The sequence below is a fragment of the Mya arenaria genome, chromosome 6, assembly GCF_026914265.1.
Source record: "Mya arenaria isolate MELC-2E11 chromosome 6, ASM2691426v1".
NCBI lineage: Eukaryota > Metazoa > Mollusca > Bivalvia > Myida > Myidae > Mya > Mya arenaria.
Window position 1 is genome coordinate 32,550,125 of NC_069127.1, and position 19,252 is coordinate 32,569,376.

A 19,252-nucleotide genomic window follows, 5' to 3' on the forward strand; every position below is an offset into this window, starting at 1 on the left:
GTAACGGTTTAAGCCATAAAACATTAATTTTCGAACGGAAATATGAAAATCTACGATCGGAGTTTTTGTCAGCAATCTTATATCATTAATTGGTTTGCAGATATTTACGCAAACATTTGCTCTTTCCAAGACAAAAGGTAAAAAAGATGTTAAAATGGTCAATCTGTGAGATACAGCTTTAAGCATTTTGTAACTATACTCATTATACACAATATAAGTTAAAAAAGTTACACAATTTGTTAAAATAACCATAAATGTAACACATATAAATAGAAATGTTGTCATGGTAACAAAAATAACATTGTTGTGTATTTATTGTCTCTTAACATGTTTTTGAAATATTATTACTTAACACAATAACATTTTATAATTTATAACCAAATGCAATACCATATACATGTATAAAAATATTGACAACAGTAACAAACAAAGTGTTGCCATCAAGAAAACCTCAAGTATCCATTTGAATTACATTACATATTAGGAATCAACATTTTTTAAAATTCTTAAAAAAACTGCATAACACAACTAACATATACTAGAAGCTCAATACACATTTGAGCATATGTTTTGTGTCGGAATTGCAGTTTAGACTACATATAAATTTGGTCCAACATTAGTTTACTAGATTATCTAGAATGTGATGATTCAAGCATAAGACAGAAGTTAAATAAAAAAAAGCTTGACATAAAGCTATCAAGGGGAATAGGTAAAAAGTTCACAGGTGAATGATTTTTTTATTGTTGGCTACAATAGACAACACTATTTAAAAAAAATGTTTCACTATACCAAACATGTATATTGTATAATTTGTTAATAGGTCTATTTGCTGATAAAACAAGGATAGGGTTTTAAAGGGGCTGTACTCTGAATGATGAAATAGCGAAAAAAGAAAAAGAAAACTGACATAAACTTGGTATCGATTTGTACATTGCATTGAAACTTACTAACTGAAGAAGTACCACAACGTTTACAATTAATTTGTTTTTGGCAGTTTTTTTTCGTATTTTTCCATTAAAAAAAGACTAAGTACTAGGTAAGTCTACCTAGTAGAATTCATTCCTTATCCGTGATTGGCTAGTCGATGTTATCACGTGATATAACCAAGTTAGGTTTATAGTTTAAATATTCCAACCGTTTAGGTAAGCCTTCGTAGCACAGCGGTTATGGCACTGTTTTGCAATTTTGGCGACACCGGTTCGAACCCGGTCTCCGACTCGATTTTTTTTAACATTTTGGTATTTTTTATAATTATGATATCAAAGAGTAAAACATTTTATTGAATAATTGTCCTGAGATTCGTAACAGAAAAAAACACTTTTTTTGGTGCCAATCTGGTGTACAGTCCCTTTAAAAGAACATGCTTCAGAACCCTTTCAATACTCTTAAACTTTAAGAGTAATGGAAGCGTTCTGCATCGTTCACTGCCGTTCAAGGTACATCCCCTTGATGCAGAATAATTACTATTATTACTCTCAAAACTTGTAATTATAATATGATAACTCTCTTAGAAAACGTTAAACAATTTGAACAGAAAATAAATAGTGATATAAACTTGATCTTAATCGGTACAGTCGGTACGCGGGTACGGTTCGGTACGGGGTTTAACGTTGCGCAATAGGGTATAGGGTTTGGTTGAATGTAATGGCTGCGCCCATAGGACACTTCGGAAGTATACATACACACTTAATAATAATTACATTCGCGTTCTTCTTTGATTTTATGTGCAATTAATAGAAGAAATAATTTTGAAGACAGATAATATTATTCGCCAATCGTTCAATTGTCAAATTGTTTTATGCGTTTAACAGGTTGACAGCTGGAAGTCCTAGTTTTTAACACCGGTAAGGTTTGACGTGCAGTAAGTAACGTTGATATTGTTCATTTTACATAATAAACTATTTAAGTGGGAAACTTAATATATGTTAGGTAAATCAAAGAAGATATTTAATAGTATTTATCTATATCTTGTCATCATCTTGATAAACAGCAATCTGGGTTATCGTTTAGTGTTAGGCCAATGTTCTTAGACTCACCTTCGCCTAATGCACCACTCAATTGTAACCACAACCCACAAGGTCGAGGGATAGCAGGGGAAATGGGCCATGTTTTTACCTTCTAGGTGGACCTGCAGTGCCGAGTGAATGCTGTGGTTTTGTTTTCATGCCAGAAATAGCGGGGAATGTAACCTAGGTATCCCAGGTAGTCCAAATAATTGTACGTTGACAGATTTTTTTTAGATTTTTGATATGGCAAATCCTTCACGTACAAATTGTTTGGTATCAAAAGTGGGTAGTTGTTCCGATCAGAATTCCGGGTTAAAGCATATAGCGTCTATAAAATATCATAAAAACAAGAAATATTACCAGATAATGTTATTTTATATTAGTTCCGTACACAAAAAATAAATATCCAACTTATAATTATGAGTTTGACGGCTTTTCTTCATTTCATTCTGTCAAAACATAACGATATATACATGAAGGGCACCTGCAAGGCTTCAGGGCACAGTTTTAAATCGCTCGGAACATTTCGACTATGGCCGAACTGTTACGATTGTATAACGAGGTCTATCTCGAAGCTTTGTCGGAGGAGGCCGAGTTATTATGATTGTATCGAGTTGTTCCCCTTCCATAATTGTTTTCTGTGTCAGTCAACTTTCGTTTTATTGGAAAGCTAAACAACTTGTTTTAATGCATTAAATGCTTGTTTAGTGCAAAATAACATTTCACTTACATGGTAAAATATGAATATAACTCTTTATGATCAATTTCAACCATAAAATACTTCACTTAAAACAATTTCAATATTTTTAAAACACCCCCGTTTTTTGCACATTCCCGTTTAGACGTTAGGGATTGGAAGAATCCCGTATAACACGTCTAATATTTTAGACTAGTATCCCAGGATGCCAGGGAATTTTGCGGGGATTTAAGCAGCAGTTTGTTTTTGCAGGGCAGGGTTTTACCCGGGATTGGCTGGACCGAAAGTCAAAGTCCTTGCTTTTCCCTTGACCTGGTGGGGCCGTGGTTACAATTGACTGGTGTGTAAGGATCACCCAAAATATGTTTGATTTACGTAATTGATTGATCTACCGGTATGTATATGCTGATGAGTCATACTGATGTTCGTGTTTGTTTAACTTTTAGATGATGTCATTTTTACACAAAGTTTTGGCTAAGGCAAGACCGACAAGATGCTTCGGGACGCTTGCGGGAAAAATGAGGACATCATCTACTCACAAATTTGGGTATGTTTACCCTCAGTCATACATGTAAAACAAAGCTGAATGAACTCTTAGAGTCTGCTTGATTTTAATAAATTTGATTTGGAATTAAATTGATGAATGTGAAACGTGCGACGTAAAGAAACACACACCAGATAGCCGAGCTTTTTGGCTTCAGAAAACAAACACCAACAGATCCCTTCAGGGAAAAGCATGCTCGACCCTGAAGGGGTCCACTGGTCTTTATATACATTAACTTCTCTATTCTCACATAGCCCGGGCTTTGCTTATTTGCATATTACCAACCAAGTTTACATCCGGTATGAATCTACTTCCGTTTTATACGAAATATTATTATGAACGCACCTACGCTGCTGTAGACCTCTGCCGCCTACAGGGGACCGTTACACTTCAACCAACAGGAAAGCAGAGCTTTCTCTGAAAGATTGTTGAAGTTCCAACTTACTATGCCTCACAGGACAGCTGAGCTTTCTAGCAAGCGCAAAGAAGTGGAGACTATGAACGCACATCCGCCGCCTACAGCGGACTGTTACATATGTACTATACACTATGCATGCTTTGCAATTGCTTGGGGCATGATCATAATTTTTCTATCATATGATAGAATACACCTTAATTACATTAAGATAATACATGTAAGTAAATAATATTTGAGATACATGTAAATAAGATAAACTACTGTTTTATAAAATAATATTTAAGTAATTAATTTTGCTTAATGAAATAAGGTACTTAAGTGAGCGACTGTAACGCAAGTTTTAGAGAAATTTGGGCGGGCAAACTAGTTCTGATTTGGTATGAAATATTCCCATATTTAAGAGGTCATAGGCTTTTAAAGGAAAACATTATCAATGAAGAACTTTTATTTTTTGCTTGTAAAATTAAGTTAAGTCCAAATTAACCAATGGAAACCAGGTATATAATACTGCTGACAAAAAAACAGATCGCAGATTTGTATATTTAAGTTCAAAAAATGATGTTTTATGCATTTTTCTTAAACCGTGAGTAACAGTTTAAGCCATAAAACATTTATTTTCGAACGGAAATATGAAAATCTATGATTTGATTTTTTGTCAGCAATCTTATATCATTGGTTTGCAGATATTTACGCAAATTTTTTCTCTTTCCAAGACAAAAAATAAAAAAAGTTGTAAAAATGGTATATCTGTGTGAGTGCAGCTTTGAAGTGTGTTACAGTTAAGATTTTTCCAGAAATGGAGCCTGATGATTGTATACTTGATTAAGCAGTTGTTTCAAAGTAAAGGAAAAACCGTTACCAACTTAAAAAAGATAAAATGTTAAGTGATAATGTTTCTATATTATGCAGGCGGGTTTTGTTGGTAGGCGTGGGAGGGACGTCAGTTGTAGTAGGCGCTGTTACCCTCTGGACCAAGGGAGGAAACTCTGTATTGGCTGCCTCCATGTTAGAAGGCAAAGACTGGATGAGCTCCCCTATCACTGACCCTCATGAAATGGAAAAGGTATCTGGCAGTGTAACTGTTTTAGATAACAAGGAACTGTTTTAAATAACAAATGTGTACATTGAGTGAAAAATGGACTTGCTTTCTACTGAAGCTTGGATTTTATGCTATTTTCTGACTTGCTAAAATCCACAAACTTAGTAACTTTGCCAAATTTTGGAATACATAAAAAAATCAAATGTGTTGGGCCTCTCCTGCGAGAGAGCGTGAAAGCATGCTCTTCAGAGATAGTTTTAATTGAAGAATGTGTAAAGAAGTGTTTTTTTTAAATCCATGTTATACAGACTTAAAAACAAGTGATGTTCCGATGATCGATTATAATTGATAATTGATTGGTTGAACCTGAAATCGGCGATAATCGATTGAATGTTATCATAACCGATCATCGATCGAACAGGCCAGTTGATTTTCTTCTTTCCTCCCATAATTTGCGTTCAGTTAATGTCTGCAAATTTTGTCATTTATACATTAGGAAGTATTCATTTGTTGTTGTTAACAATATGGCCGGAAGCAACAACAACACTAAATAACTTTAAACAAACACATACCATAAGCATAGTTAAGGATTACAAGTTATTTTACAAAAATAAAACTACAATTAGGGTCTTGTCAAAAACCGATCGTACTATTGATAATTACTTGAGTGGAACCAATTATGGATAGTCAAACTGGAACCAATACCCAACACAAAAACACATTTTTGAAATTCAAGTGCAGATTTCGGCCTACTTTGCTTATGCTTGGCTTATCTAGTGTTTTCAGAATAATTTAAAAAGTTTTTTTAATACTTTTTATTGATATTCAGATGAATAAACATCTTAAGTCGAAACACTCATATACATTTATGTGTTTGAATGTACATGTTTGTGATATACATAAAATTAAATTAAAAAAGATAGTGTTAGTAATTGGAAAGAAAAACAATAATTAATGTATAATCTCAGTCACTGTAGGAACATACTGTTAATGTTTTATGGTTTTTAGTTTGATTACGAGCTGGTCAGTCCAATATCATTCTTATTTTCCTTCAGAATGCTGATTCTATGAGGATCAAAATGGAGATGATGATTATGGACATCCAGGTACACTTGTTAAAACAATCATTGTTTAACTTGAATGTAAATTTATTGGTACAATCCATTCTGTTTTCCAAAACTTACACAAAACTGTTAGTAATCTCATGAAACTTGGTATACTTATTATCAGTGTTAGTAGTGATATGCATTATAGCAATATATGTACCAAAACTCATTACTTTGGTTTAAATAATTGTCATGTTGAGACCCTTGATTGCGAAAAATAAACCGACGTTGGCATCCACGTGCAGTACTCTTTTCAGACTTCAATTTGGTTTAATTTTTATTCTAAATAAACAATTAGTAATGCTGTGTCATGGTTTGTGTTGTCAGTGTTCATAATTTTGTTTCTGCTCTTGAACTGAGATATTTTTCCTCCAATCTTAACTAAGCTTGGCAGCAATGATTAATGATTATTGGCATAATATCTTAACAAAGTTGTCAATACTCATAGAGTTATGACCCTTGAATTATCAGATGCTGGGCGCTCCAAAGAGGCAACTCATTCTATTCACAAAATTCTAGTTTGTTGGTTTAAATTGCTCTATGTTACAGCGGGAGTTTTGCCGAGCCCTTGAGGCAGAGGAGGAGGATGATATGAAGTTCAAGGTCGACAAGTGGAGCAGAAAACAGGTACCATGTTTGTTTTTTTGTTGTTTGCTCAATTGATTTTACTAATTTTATTTTTGCACTTTCTGTCACCGGCTTATCATGGCAGGAAAATGAAAATCATGTTGTCCAGTGGTTTTGTCCATCCATGTTGTCCTTTTTATCTTTCAAGTGACACTCATATTTAAAATCAATACATACACATGTATTACAAACATAAATTTTCTGTGTTTAACCTTGAACTACTTGCTTAATAATGCATTTATGGAAAATAATAATTACTGATAACAAGATTGTAAACATTTATTTCATAGCTGAAAATGAACAAATATTGAATGACGTTTTGGTTGTAAAAGATTTACAGAAATCAAACTATCGTCTTATAAGGTAGAAATCCCATGTTTTCTGCACCTTTCTTTCAAATCGAACACAGTGTCCTTCATAAAAACCATTGTTTTCGACATTGATTCATCCTTTTTGGTAAAACAATTGTATTAATTGTGGTACATATTATTTGAGAGTAAAAGTGCATCTTTAAACTTTCTTGTCTGCTGTCTAGCTTAAACTTCCTTAGCCAATCTTTATCAAACTTGTTCAAAGATTCACCATGATACATTCAAATTGTAATATCTTTCAACAGAAAGAAGAGCTTTTTTAGCTCACCTTGTCACTATGTGATCACAATTTGTCCGTCGTCCGTCCGTCCGTCCGTCCGTAAACTTTCACTTTAAACGACATCTCCTCATAAACCGCTTAGCCAATTTCATCCAAACTTCACAGGAATGTTCCTTGGGTGGTCCCCTTTAAAAATTGTTCAAAGAATTGAATTCAATGCAGAACTCTGGTTGCCATGGCAACGGAAAGGAAAAACTTTAAAAATCTTCTTCTCCAAAACCACAAGGCCTAGGGCCTTAATAATTGGTATATAGCATCATCTAGTGGTCCTCTACCAAAATTGTTAAAACTATCCCCCTGGGGTCAAAAATGGCCCTGCCCCGGGGGTCACTTGTTTTACATAGACTTATATAGGGAAAACTTTAATCTTCTTCTCAAAAACCACAAGGCCTAGAATGTTGAAAATTGGTATGTGTCATCATGTAGTGGTCCTCTACAATTTTTTTTCAAATTATTCTCCTGGGGTCAAAAATGGCCCCGCCCCAGGGGTCACTAGTTTTATTACATAGTGTTATATAGTAAATCTTTAAAAATATTCTTCTCCGAAACTGTAAGGCCCAGGGCTTAGATATTTGGTATACAGCATCATCTAGTGGACCTCTACCAGATTTGTTCAAATTATTGCCACAGGGTGAAAATTGACCCCGCCTAGGGGGTCCTTGTTTTTACGTAGTGTTATATAGTAAATCTTTAAAAATATTCTTCTCCAGAACCGTAAGGCCAGGAGCTTAGATATTTGGTATACAACATCATCTTGTGGACCTCTATCAAAGTTGTTCAAATTATTGCCACAGGGTCAAAATTGGCCCCGCCCTGAAAGTTATTTGTTTTTATATAGTCTTATATAATAAAACTTTAAAAATCCTTTTCTCCAAAATATAAGACCTAGAGCTTTCGTATTTGGTATATAGTGTTACCTAGTGGACCTACACCAAAGGTATTCAAATTATTGTCCCGGGGTCAAATTGGCCTTGCTCAGGGGTCATTTGTTTCTACATTGTCTTGTCACTTAAACATCTTTTCCTCTGAAAGTAAAGGTCAGAATGACTCCATACTTGATATGTAGCATCCTTACATGGTCCTCCCTCAACTTTGTTCAAATGGTTTTGTTTGGCCCCTTTTAGGGGTCACCAGAGCAAAAAAATAGAAAAACCTTTAAACAACTTGATCTTATTAACTGCTTGATGGATTTTCAAGTCTGAAGCATCCTAGCATGGTCCTCTGTCAGGTCTTTTCAAATAATTTTGTTTGGCCCCTTTTAAGGGCCACCACAGCTAAAATTAGTAAAAACAACTTAACATTTTCTTCGCATGAACCCCTTGATAGATCTTCAGCAAATTTGGTTTGAAGTGTCCTTGCATGGACCTCTCTTAAATTTGTTCACATAATTTTGTTTGGCCCCTTTTAGCTAAAAATAGAGTAAAAAACGATTATTCTTGTGAATCTCTTGATGGATATTTACCAAATTTTGTCTGAAGCACCCTTGCATAGACTTCTCTCAAATGTATTAAAATAATTTTGTTTGGTCTCTTTTATTTTCATATTTGCATATTGATGGAACCGTACAGAGATATTGAATGGCGTACTAATTAGTGCAACATCGGTTGTTGAAATTACAATTTTTTTTTATAGATACAGCCCTGAAATTTAGATGACATATACAGTTTTGCACAGTGATTTTAAAACTGACTTTCAGTGACCATGAATGGGACCTGCTGACCTACTTTCTTAATATTTTAGCATTAGTTTGACATTTGAAACATGTAGCTCAAATTACTCAGGTGAGCGATCCAGGGTCATCATTACCCTCGTTTATTTATATGAAGTAACTGGTATATTTACTTTTATTATTACCGTTCTATTTTTTATGAAAGCCATATTGTAAATAATAATTTTATATGGCTTTTTACTATTTTTGATGAAAGCCTTAATGTAAATATTAAATAATTTCATATAGCTTTTATTACAATTTCTACAATTTTTACTGACTTAGTTGTTTTGGACTGAAATTATAAAAAAATGAGAAAATTTTGGACCGATTTTTTCGACACTTTTTGAAACTGAAATCAACTGGTCAAAATCGGTCAGACCTGCAAATTGCCAGTTTTTAGAAGCCCTGCTTTTTACTATTTTTGATGAAAGCCATATTGTTAATAATAATTTTATACGGCTTTTACAATTTTTAATGAAAGCCATATTGTTAATAAGTATTTTATATGGCTTACTATTTTGAATGAAAGCCATATTGTTAATATTTTTTTATATGGCTTCTGTTATTTTTGATGAAAGCTATATTGTAAATACTAATTTTATATGGCTTAAGGTGATACCAATAAATAAAGTCATAATAATAACCTCTTTGTTTGCAGGGTGGAGGAGGTATCACCTGTGTGTTGCAGGATGGAAGGGTGTTTGAGAAGGCGGGCGTGAACATTTCTGTCGTCAGTGGCAACCTGCCTCCACAAGCAGTTCAACAGATGAAGTCCAGGTACAGGAAAGAACGAGTGATAATGCTTGGGATGTGAACATAGAACTTTATTAAAGCTGCACTCTCTTAGTTTGAATGTTTTGATCACTTTTTTATTTTTTGTCCTGGAACAAGTCAGTTTTTGTGAGCATGGAAACGACTGATATAAGACTGCCGAAAGAATTGGATTACAGGTTTTCATATATATGTTCAAAAATTGATGTTTTATGAATTCTTCTTAAAGCGTTAGAACAATAGAACAGATCTCAATCGTTTGGGGAAATTGCCAAATTTCTTATTCTTAAAGCGTTAGTAACGCTTTTAGCCATAAAACTTCGATTCTCAAACATAATTACATGTATGAAAAACTGCTATCTGATCTTTTGTCACTTGTTTCATTGTCTTCAGGTACATGTACATGTACATCTACAGCCATTAAACATCATTTGACCAAACACAAGAGTCTCTTTTTGTAATATCAGAGATGTTCCGAAGATACTGTGTAATATGAATGGAATTGAAGAAGTATTCACTCGTTTAAGAAACACAAAACGAATGTAAATATTATTTTTTTTTTAAAAAAACAAAAAAAACATGGGTAATATATATCAATCCACCATGACGATTTTTTTTTTCTTCCAGGGGTAAGGTCCTTGAAGGGAAAACCCTGCCCTTCTTTGCAACAGGAATCAGCTCAGTCATACACCCTGTATGTACTTTTAGTTTATATTAATTTCTTTTCACACATTTTGAGAGGACGTTAGAAAGTACCCCTGGTGGGGATAGAACCCACAACCTCTTGGATGAGAGGCGGGCACTTATACCACTAGACCACACTCACCCTCTTGGGTGCTTTTAGCAAGGTAGTCACAGGTTTTATGTTGGCAACATTTTTTTCAAACTTTGTTCAAATTGAGAAAGTTTACTTACTTCTATGGAGAGACAACATATGGTGTATACTCATTTGAGCAGAATTTTGCAAAACAAATCCTAAAGTTGTTCCCTTTCCAATACACTTACTTATGCTTTTTGGTAGAATAGAGTATTTTCTGTCCTTTTTTTAACAATTAATAATTCAGGTCTTAGTAAAACTTTTTATGATGTTATTGTAATATGCATTTTTTCACGTGAAATTAATGTTTTTCGAGGTCTGGCTCTTTAAACATTAATGTATTCACATGAGTTTTTCCTTGATAACATCAAAGAGTTTGGCCATAATCTCGATTACTAATAAAGAAATAAAAACTGGTTAAAATTTCAAATTTGCTGAAAAAAATATGTGGTTATTCCCCATAGAATATGATTATATTATTCATGCAATGTTGACAAACTGCGATATACTAGTAATTTGTTTTGAATTTGCTCACTCAGTGTTTATAAGTAAACATTCACGTAGTATTTGACTTGTCAAAAAAAAAAAGGCTCATAAAGGTTGTTTATTCAACTAATGAAGTTAATTTTGATATTTTTATGTATTGATATCCATTAACTTGGTTTTTAAAGCATCGCCCGGGTTTGATTCCCAGCCTGGAGACATCTGAGTTTGGTTTGTGGTCACCAAGCCACAAAAGTGGGTTTCCTCCCAAGTTTCCCCCACAACACAAGATCACACGCTCGCGTAACATTATTATTATATTACAGAGGAACCCTAATGTGCCGACAGTGCATTTCAACTACCGGTACTTCGAGGTGACAGATGAAAAGGGAACCAAGCATTGGTGGTTCGGGGGAGGTACTGATCTCACACCTTACACCCTAGATGAAAAGGTAATTAAAGAATGATTACTGATTAAGCCTGTCTGTTGTTAATTTTTTAAAGAAACCGACAGTCAAAGTATTGTCATAGGCTTGACGTTGTTGGCTGTTTGTGAAGGTGGCGGCATTGTGCAAATTTAATCTAAGGCATAAGTATCATTCGCATATATTTTCGTAAAAGAAACGAAATAAAGATAAGTGTTTGATCCTTTCTGTGTCTGAGTCTATAATCAGATTTGAGACTGTTAGTAATCATGGACACAGAAGTGATGTCAAATTTGACAGGCCATATGAAAGTGGCCCTGGTGGAACTCAAACCCACCTTTTATATGAAAGTTGGATGCCAATACATGTACATTTGTAGATAACCTCACCCTGATTGAGCATTGTATGAGCTGTTGTCATTATATTCATTGCAGGATGTCAAGCACTTTCACAAGACATTGAAGAAAACTTGTGATAAACACCAAAGCAACTACTACCCTGACTTCAAAAACTGGTGCGATGAATACTTCTATATAAAACATAGAGGTAATACAAATGTTTATACATAGTGAATATTGTGTTAGTCCATTGATCTGTGGGTATATATTACATGTACAGTGGAACCCTGTTGACTCAAACTCGCTTGGTTCGAATTCCTTGTTGGCTTAAAGTTGAACTGGATATAAAGGATTGATTTCTTGATGCTGAAGGTAAGCATTCCCGCTTGGCTCGAATTTTCCCAGGTTCGAGGTATTTTCGCTGGTCCCTGGGCGTTCGTGCAAATGGGGTTGTACTGTACTTCCAGGTGTTTGCATAAAGTCCATATTGCACAGACCAAAGGTTGAGAGTGATAATTCTTAAAGCTGCACTCTCACAGATATACTGTTTTTTTCAATTTTTTTTATTTTTTTGTCTTGGAAAGAGCATTTTTTTTGCATAAATATCTCCAAAACAATGATAAAAGATTGCTGAATGAAGATCAGATTGCAGATTTTCATATTTCTGTTAGAAAATTAATGTTTCATGGTTTAACCCGTTACTAATTGTATTAGAAAAATGCATAAAACATTATTTTTTGTTCTTAAATATAAAAATCTGCAATCTTATATTTTGTCAACAGTCTTATATAACTGGTTTCCAAAAATGTTGACAAAAATTGGCTCGTTCCAAGACAATAAATAAAAAAGTTGTCAAAACGCTCAATCTGTGAGAGTGCAGCTTTAAAACAAGCAACATGAAATGATTCAATTGCACAGATCATATGACTATCATTATATTTCATTTATATTACACATAATATAACAAAATATTTTTAAAATAAATAATAATAATTATTTTTTTCCTTACAAAAGCATTTAAACTTTTCAAAAAAAATTCTTTTATGTAGTACTGTGGAAGTAGATTTGCGCATGCGCACTAGAATACTGTTTTATACAGAATGATTCAGAAAACTCTATGGGCCGATTTTTCAGAACATTGTTAAAGATGCAATCTTACTCCCAAATAAGATTTACCACAATTAATACTATTGTTTTAATATTCTGAAAAGGATGAATAAATGTCGAAAGCAATGGTTCTTATGAAGGATACCAAGTTTAATTTGAAAGAAATGAGCATAAAACACGGTAAATTTACCTTATGAGACACCAATCATTTAATATTTTTGTGTTTTCTGTTATTAAATGCAGGGTTACAAACTTGTTATTGGTTATCGTTATTTTCCATGAGTACATTATTTAGTAAGTAGTTGAAGGTTATTTAGTCAAAATTGATGTTTGCTATACATGTGTATGTATTGATTTTGAATAAGAGTGTCACTTTAAGGTTCACAGGGTTGTTAACTGGATCATTGTTAACTTTCAAATCTGTAATACCGGTAGTCAAAAAGTTTCATTATACACATGTGATCTACGGTAGTTGTCAAAAATATTGAGATAACTGATTTAGCTATGCTGGTTTTATATCAATATATGAGCACATAATAAAATAGTTCACCTTTAAAAGTTAATAACTATACCGTTAACAACGTTGTTAACTTTAACAAAGTTCTAAGAAACCAGCCAAATATGTAGACGGCTTATTTCGGTTTCCAAATTTTATGTTCTATTCTTAAAATCTTTGACAGAAATTCAACAGGTAGGAAATAAAAAAAACAACAACATTTATTGTCCAGTTATGATATTATGTGACAGTGTTTGAGGGCATTATGCCTATTGTGGGATAAATTCCCTATGTAACCCAAAAGTTATGCCCCTTGTATGTTAAAACTAGGGCTAGTTTTAACTTTTTATATTAATCACTCTCGTTGGCATGGTGTTGCACGACATTGTGGTCTTGTGTTGTTGGGGTCACAGGAGTAACCAGAAGACACCCACTTGTCAACTTGGTGACCGCAAACCCAACTCATATGCTACCAGTCCGGGAATTGAACCCGGGTCCCTTAGCCAGAAGCGAGTGCACTAACCACTGCGCTAACCGGACACCCCCCCCCCCAACCATAGGGTTTTGTCATGTGCAGACAATAAAGTTCTTTTAATTCAATCATGATGTAATAGATGACCCATTTTCACATGATAGTTAAATTTTATGAATAAGACCCTGCTCTTTTGGGTTCCCCTTATAGTAAAAAATAAGTCATAATTATTGCTTTGACCTTCAGGTGAAAGTCGTGGAGTAGGAGGAATTTTCTTTGATGACCTTGAGGATGGAGATCCACAAGAGCTCTTCAACTTTGTCAAAGTAAGACATCATTATTACTTTATTGTTTTTTATCACTTTCTTAAAGTGTTTATATAATAGTAAAATGCTGAAATTAACTGTCAAAAAGGACAGTAAAAGAAACAAAGATCTGCCGCTGCTTTTTTCTAAGATTGAGATTGATCAACATCATGTAAAATTGTCTTTTTTGTTCTGAATGTCAATTCTTAAACACCCTTTCTTGAAGGTTTGACTTTTATTTTATTTTTTTTTGTCTCAGAATCAACTGATTTTGGCACCAATGCACTCAATTCAATCATATAAGACAACTCACAAACAAACAGATCTAGATTGTCTGAAAACTGCTTAATAACTCAATTTTCTCAAAGTGGTAGTGACGCCTTTAGACATAAAACATCAATTTTTGGATGTAAAATATGAAAACCTGCGATCTGATATGTTGTTAGCAGTCGTATATCACTGATGTTAAGACATTAACGCAAAAAAGACTCATTCCAAGAAAAAGAATAAAAAAATCAAAAAATCTGTGAGAGTGCAGCTTTAAATTCAACAATCTCTTTAACTGTTTTATTTCACATGTAGAAAATGTTATGCTTAGTGTATATTCTTCAATTAAAATATGGAAACTTAATTTAAAAATAAAAGTTTACGGACGGACGGACGCCGGACAAATTGTGATCACAAAAGCTCACCTTGTCACTATGTGACAGGTGAGCTGAAAATAATATAAAAATCCATTTTAAATAATTAGTTATTTAAAAAAATATATCAATTCAAATATAATTCAAAAATTAAGTTAAAATATGTTAAAATTTTCTTAAGATGCTTCTGTAATACGGACCCAGCATGTATTACAGTTTTACCTGCGGCATACGAGTCTCCGGCTACGTACAGTATGTTGCCTGATCAATAACTTTAAAAGCCTTTTCCCAAATATCACCAAATTTACTCAGTATGTATATGGGTATTATATCTTGGACAAGTTTGATAACCAGCCATATCGCGTAAGTCACTCGAAAGTTATCGCCTACTCGAAAGTTATAGCCTTTTGATCATAAAATCGACTTGTCCAATCAATAATTTAAAAATCCTTTGTCCAATGTGTATAGGCATTATATATCTAACATATTTGATAACCAGCCTCAGTCACTCCAGCGTTATGACCCTTGAGTTGGCAAAACTGTCTGTACAGTGTCCCCTCTCTAAATTTGGCCTAATGTACAAGCACTTATTACCAAACTTGGTCTCCTTAAATTAAGAAGAGCATATTTTGTGACAGTTCGCCCTCTTGTTTAAAGTGATTTCTAGTTATTCTTTTGTTGTTCATTGTATTTATTTTGCTGCAGGACTGTGCCAAGTCTGTAGTGCCCTCCTATATGCCCCTCGTGACGAAAAACAAGAAGAAGGGCTATGGATATAACGAGAGGTATACATTAATTTTCAATAAAACAATGGAAACCTCAGGTGGAAGCCCAGTAGACTGGGCCCTGTTTTAATAAGAAATTATTGTCATTTACCTTACACTGCGTAAGAGTGCTCAGGTACACTCGTAAATTTACGTGCATTATATATGCCATAAACAGTGTGTGAATACAACATAATGAATTGCGTCATAAATGCTCTGGTAAGTTAGGGAAGGTAATATTCTACTTACTAGAATGAAGACTTTTAACAAAGATAACCTTAATATTTCTTCATCATTTTAAGTGAAACATAGCGCCATCTAGGCCATCTAGGCCGCTTACAGAGGCCAACCTTCGGTCTTTTACCAGAGTTTAATTGAGAGTTTTGTATCTTAAAACACTTCAACAAACCTTTTCATAAAACCACCCCTGAAAGAGCACTGTCAAAACATTATTTTGGAAACAGGTTTGTCAAAGTGTTTGAGGAAACTCATCAACTTATCAAACTCCTGTATGAAAACAAAGGCGGGGTTCTTAAAGCGACAGAGACTGAGGGAATTTATAAGCAATGTGTAAATGGTCTTATGTCATTTGCTACAGGAGATGGCAGTTGTTACGCAGAGGACGGTATGTGGAATTCAATCTAGTGTACGATCGGGGAACCAAGTTTGGACTTTTCACACCGGGAGCTAGATTCGAGAGTATTCTCATGTCACTTCCACTCAATGCAGTAAGGTTTAGTTGGAATGGAATTAAAATGACACATTTTTTCTGACTGACCCTTACGTTTGCTTTCGACCTGTTTTTTTATTGCCACAATTATTTTCTGTATGAAAGCTTATTTTATTTTATAGTCAAAACTCGCTATGTCAAAGTCTTTGGTACCTCAGGAATACTTCGAGATAACGAGCTTTCGATAAACCCGGAGTACAAAAAGTGTATAACTTAGCCCAACACATTTGTAAAAAGAAATCGACATAACCAGAACATCGAAATAGCAGAGATCTACATAGCGAGTTTCAACTGTATAAACGATCATGACCATTGTTTGTTGCAAAAAAAACGTATAATGATTATGTAGTTGAGGGATACATTTAGATACATTTTAATACTTTATTCTTTCCATCGAAATATGTTAACCTTATTATTTTCTAAATTAAAAAAATATATTCTTATTTCTCTAAAATTGTAATGTAGTCTTGAGTTTTGTATCAACCATTGCCATATGACTTGTAAGCAACTAGTCAACACGGCCTGTTCATTGACTGTTGTGTTGTTTACAGAGCTGGGAATACTGTCATGAGCCGGAGCCCGGATCGGAGGAGGCAAAGCTGACTGAAGTTCTGAAGAACCCACGTGATTGGGTATGATTTGAGGAAGCCCAGACTGACTGATTGACCCACCATATAGCAGGAATCTACAGGAACAGGTGTTTATTGTTTTGGACAAGACTGCAGCTCACTGAACAGTGTTATATGTGAACTGTCTATCCTCTAGTGATTCAGTGGTACCATCTTCTTTGTGAACGTTATACATTCTATTTTTTGAAGCTATTAATGTATTTAATAACAATACGCTACAATACTATCATTTTTTAAAAGAGTTTCATTTGGTCCGCTTTTAAAGGTAAAATTGATTTGTGATTAAGCCATTAATAACACCCTACATTTAATATGTGATGTTGACCTAATGTTAAACGCAAATACCACTCTTGAGAAAACAATATATCGTAACAATCCACAATATTCAATGTCAAAATTACTACAAAGGGGGAGAACTCATGAAACTCATGAAACAAAATCAAAGCACTGAAAGCACTCATAAGTACAACATTAACACCTAATAATTCCAGAAAACGTATGTTATTTTGTTGAACAATTGTTGATAAGACCACCCCTATGACTGTGTGGTTTTCCATGGACATGTTTGCTGACAGTTATTCCATCAAGTGGACGAAATTGAAACTGGCCTTAATTTCTCAAGCATTTTCAGGCATAATATTTTTTTTATCTTATTTTCATAATCATTAGGCTAAAAAATCATTAGGCTAAAAAAATAAATAAATTTGCATATTGTTCTTATTTTTGTTTCTCCTTTGTCAATGGACAAGTTTTTTTAAAAATAATTTTTAATAACAAAAAGTTCTATTTTTATAATCATACATGTACATACATATAATATAGTTGTGGTCTGCAACTCGGAGTTCATATAACTGTTCCATTGGCATGATGTAAATCATGACTTACTTTCTCATGACGTTGTTGTATATGTTTGCGTTACTGTTATTATTATATGCTATTTATCTGTTGGCCACATTGGTGCTTTATGCAATATGGGAAATGGGTTGGTGGTGTTTTTGTTTAAATCATTAAAATGTTTCACAGTCAAAACTCGCTTTGTCAAAGTCGTTGGGACCTTGAGAAATACCTCGAGATAATAAACCTTTGACATAACTGAAGTGCAATATATTGCTTTAAACTAAATCCAACAGTACGACATAACCAGAAAATGAGTTAACAGAGTTTGACATAGCGAGTTTCGACAGTACTTGCTTTCAATGTATGGATATACACGGAGTCTTGTGGCTTCAAAAATGGCAGTGTTTCCTTTCGAGGAAAAAGCTCATATTGTGTTTCATTAAACATAATTATCACTTTTTTTGACAGATATAAAAATTGACATGAAGAATTCAGGTGTATTTGTGCTAGTTTAACTCTAGGAGTTTATATTTTTTTATGCGACGCAATTTTCTAAAGTATGTGTTCACAAACGTTTTGATCACCACTTATACATTGACACATTTTATTAGTTATTATACATACAGTACATATCATGAATGACAAGGGATTGCTTTGCCTGGCATCGTCTGTGCCAGTGTCACACTTTAAACGACTTGCCAGGTGCATATTCATTGTGACCTTGACTAAAAAGATACTACGAGCATTTCCGATCAGTATCTTTTAAACGGCTTGTCTTGAACCTTTACCTTGATAAGTAGATGACCCCTATTGATTTTTGGGTCAAAGGTCAAGGTCATGGTATCCTTTATTATAAACAATATGAGAGCTCCCGACCTGATTTGCATATTTTTTGTTGACAGTCAGTGACCTCAGGTACATGCATATTATTGTAGAGAGATGTTAGGGTATACTATACAATTTGTGTTTAATAAAAAAAAAACATTCTTGTGATTTAGTTGCTTTACTTTTACTGTTATTAAAACACAGATTGACTGACTCTTCATATGACCTTAAATTTATATGATAATAAATATATACGATATATGTAGATGATAAATTATAGGCTTTTTGGAGTATAATGAATAATTCTACTATTACTACTATTACTATTAAAATACCATTTTAATAAAATGTAGTGAAATCAACATTTTGTGCTTTATTGGTCTTTTAAAATCTACCTCTGGGGCTTATACAGGTGTGGCCCTCGTCCTGTCACGCCACGTCACGTCACGTCACACAATCTGGTTGTGTATGTAGCTCGAAAATATTACACCTACCCCAATACAATTTTATACAAATGTTGGTCAGTAAGAGCAAATGCGCACCGGCATTTTAATGAAATGTAGTCCCTAATAACTATTGTTAAAAGATGTATCCTACTTAACATGTCAGCGACCACATTAGGTCACTGTCTAACGTATAAAATTCCAAAACTACTTTCACTTTGGCATGCTGACAGGATTACATGATAGCCGAATCACAGTGGCTTGATGACAAAGGCTCATTAAAGTCACAATAAATAATTTCAACTAGCCAAAATAATATTTTATACATACTTGAACATGTATATCATCAATAAAATACATAGAGGATATT

At 33.8% G+C, this 19,252-nt stretch overlaps 1 protein-coding gene across 3 annotated transcripts; it reads left to right on the top strand.

Annotated features, from left to right (window-relative positions):
* The first annotated feature begins 1,629 nt into the window (after positions 1–1,629).
* On the top strand, positions 1,630–18,767 carry LOC128236519 (oxygen-dependent coproporphyrinogen-III oxidase-like). 3 transcript variants are annotated; one of them, XM_052951418.1, is made up of 14 exons: positions 1,630–1,672; positions 1,812–1,844; positions 3,150–3,250; positions 4,575–4,728; positions 5,760–5,810; positions 6,360–6,437; positions 9,458–9,576; positions 10,198–10,264; positions 11,197–11,322; positions 11,730–11,841; positions 13,955–14,034; positions 15,360–15,439; positions 16,017–16,146; positions 16,700–18,767. In XM_052951418.1, exons 3-14 carry the CDS (start codon positions 3,150–3,152, stop codon positions 16,784–16,786), a joined length of 1,185 nt encoding a protein of 394 aa, XP_052807378.1. In that variant the 5' UTR covers positions 1,630–1,672; positions 1,812–1,844; the 3' UTR covers positions 16,787–18,767. The 3 variants fall into 3 exon arrangements, with proteins under 3 accessions (XP_052807378.1, XP_052807379.1, XP_052807377.1); XM_052951419.1 differs by having other exon boundaries at positions 1,638–1,672; positions 1,812–1,861; XM_052951417.1 differs by lacking the exon at positions 1,630–1,672 and having other exon boundaries at positions 1,683–1,844.
* The last annotated feature ends 485 nt before the right edge of the window (positions 18,768–19,252 follow it).

What these genes read in the sequence shown, in the direction of transcription:
- LOC128236519 (XM_052951418.1), top strand. Translation starts at nt 3,150, where the DNA reads ATGATGTCATTTTTACACAAAGTTTTGGCTAAGGCAAGACCGACAAGA. An exon ending in TCATCTACTCACAAATTTGG is followed by an intron (nt 3,251 to 4,574) that starts GTATGTTTACCC and finishes TATATTATGCAG; the next exon opens with GCGGGTTTTGTTGGTAGGCG. An exon ending in CTTCTATATAAAACATAGAG is followed by an intron (nt 11,842 to 13,954) that starts GTAATACAAATG and finishes TTTGACCTTCAG; the next exon opens with GTGAAAGTCGTGGAGTAGGA.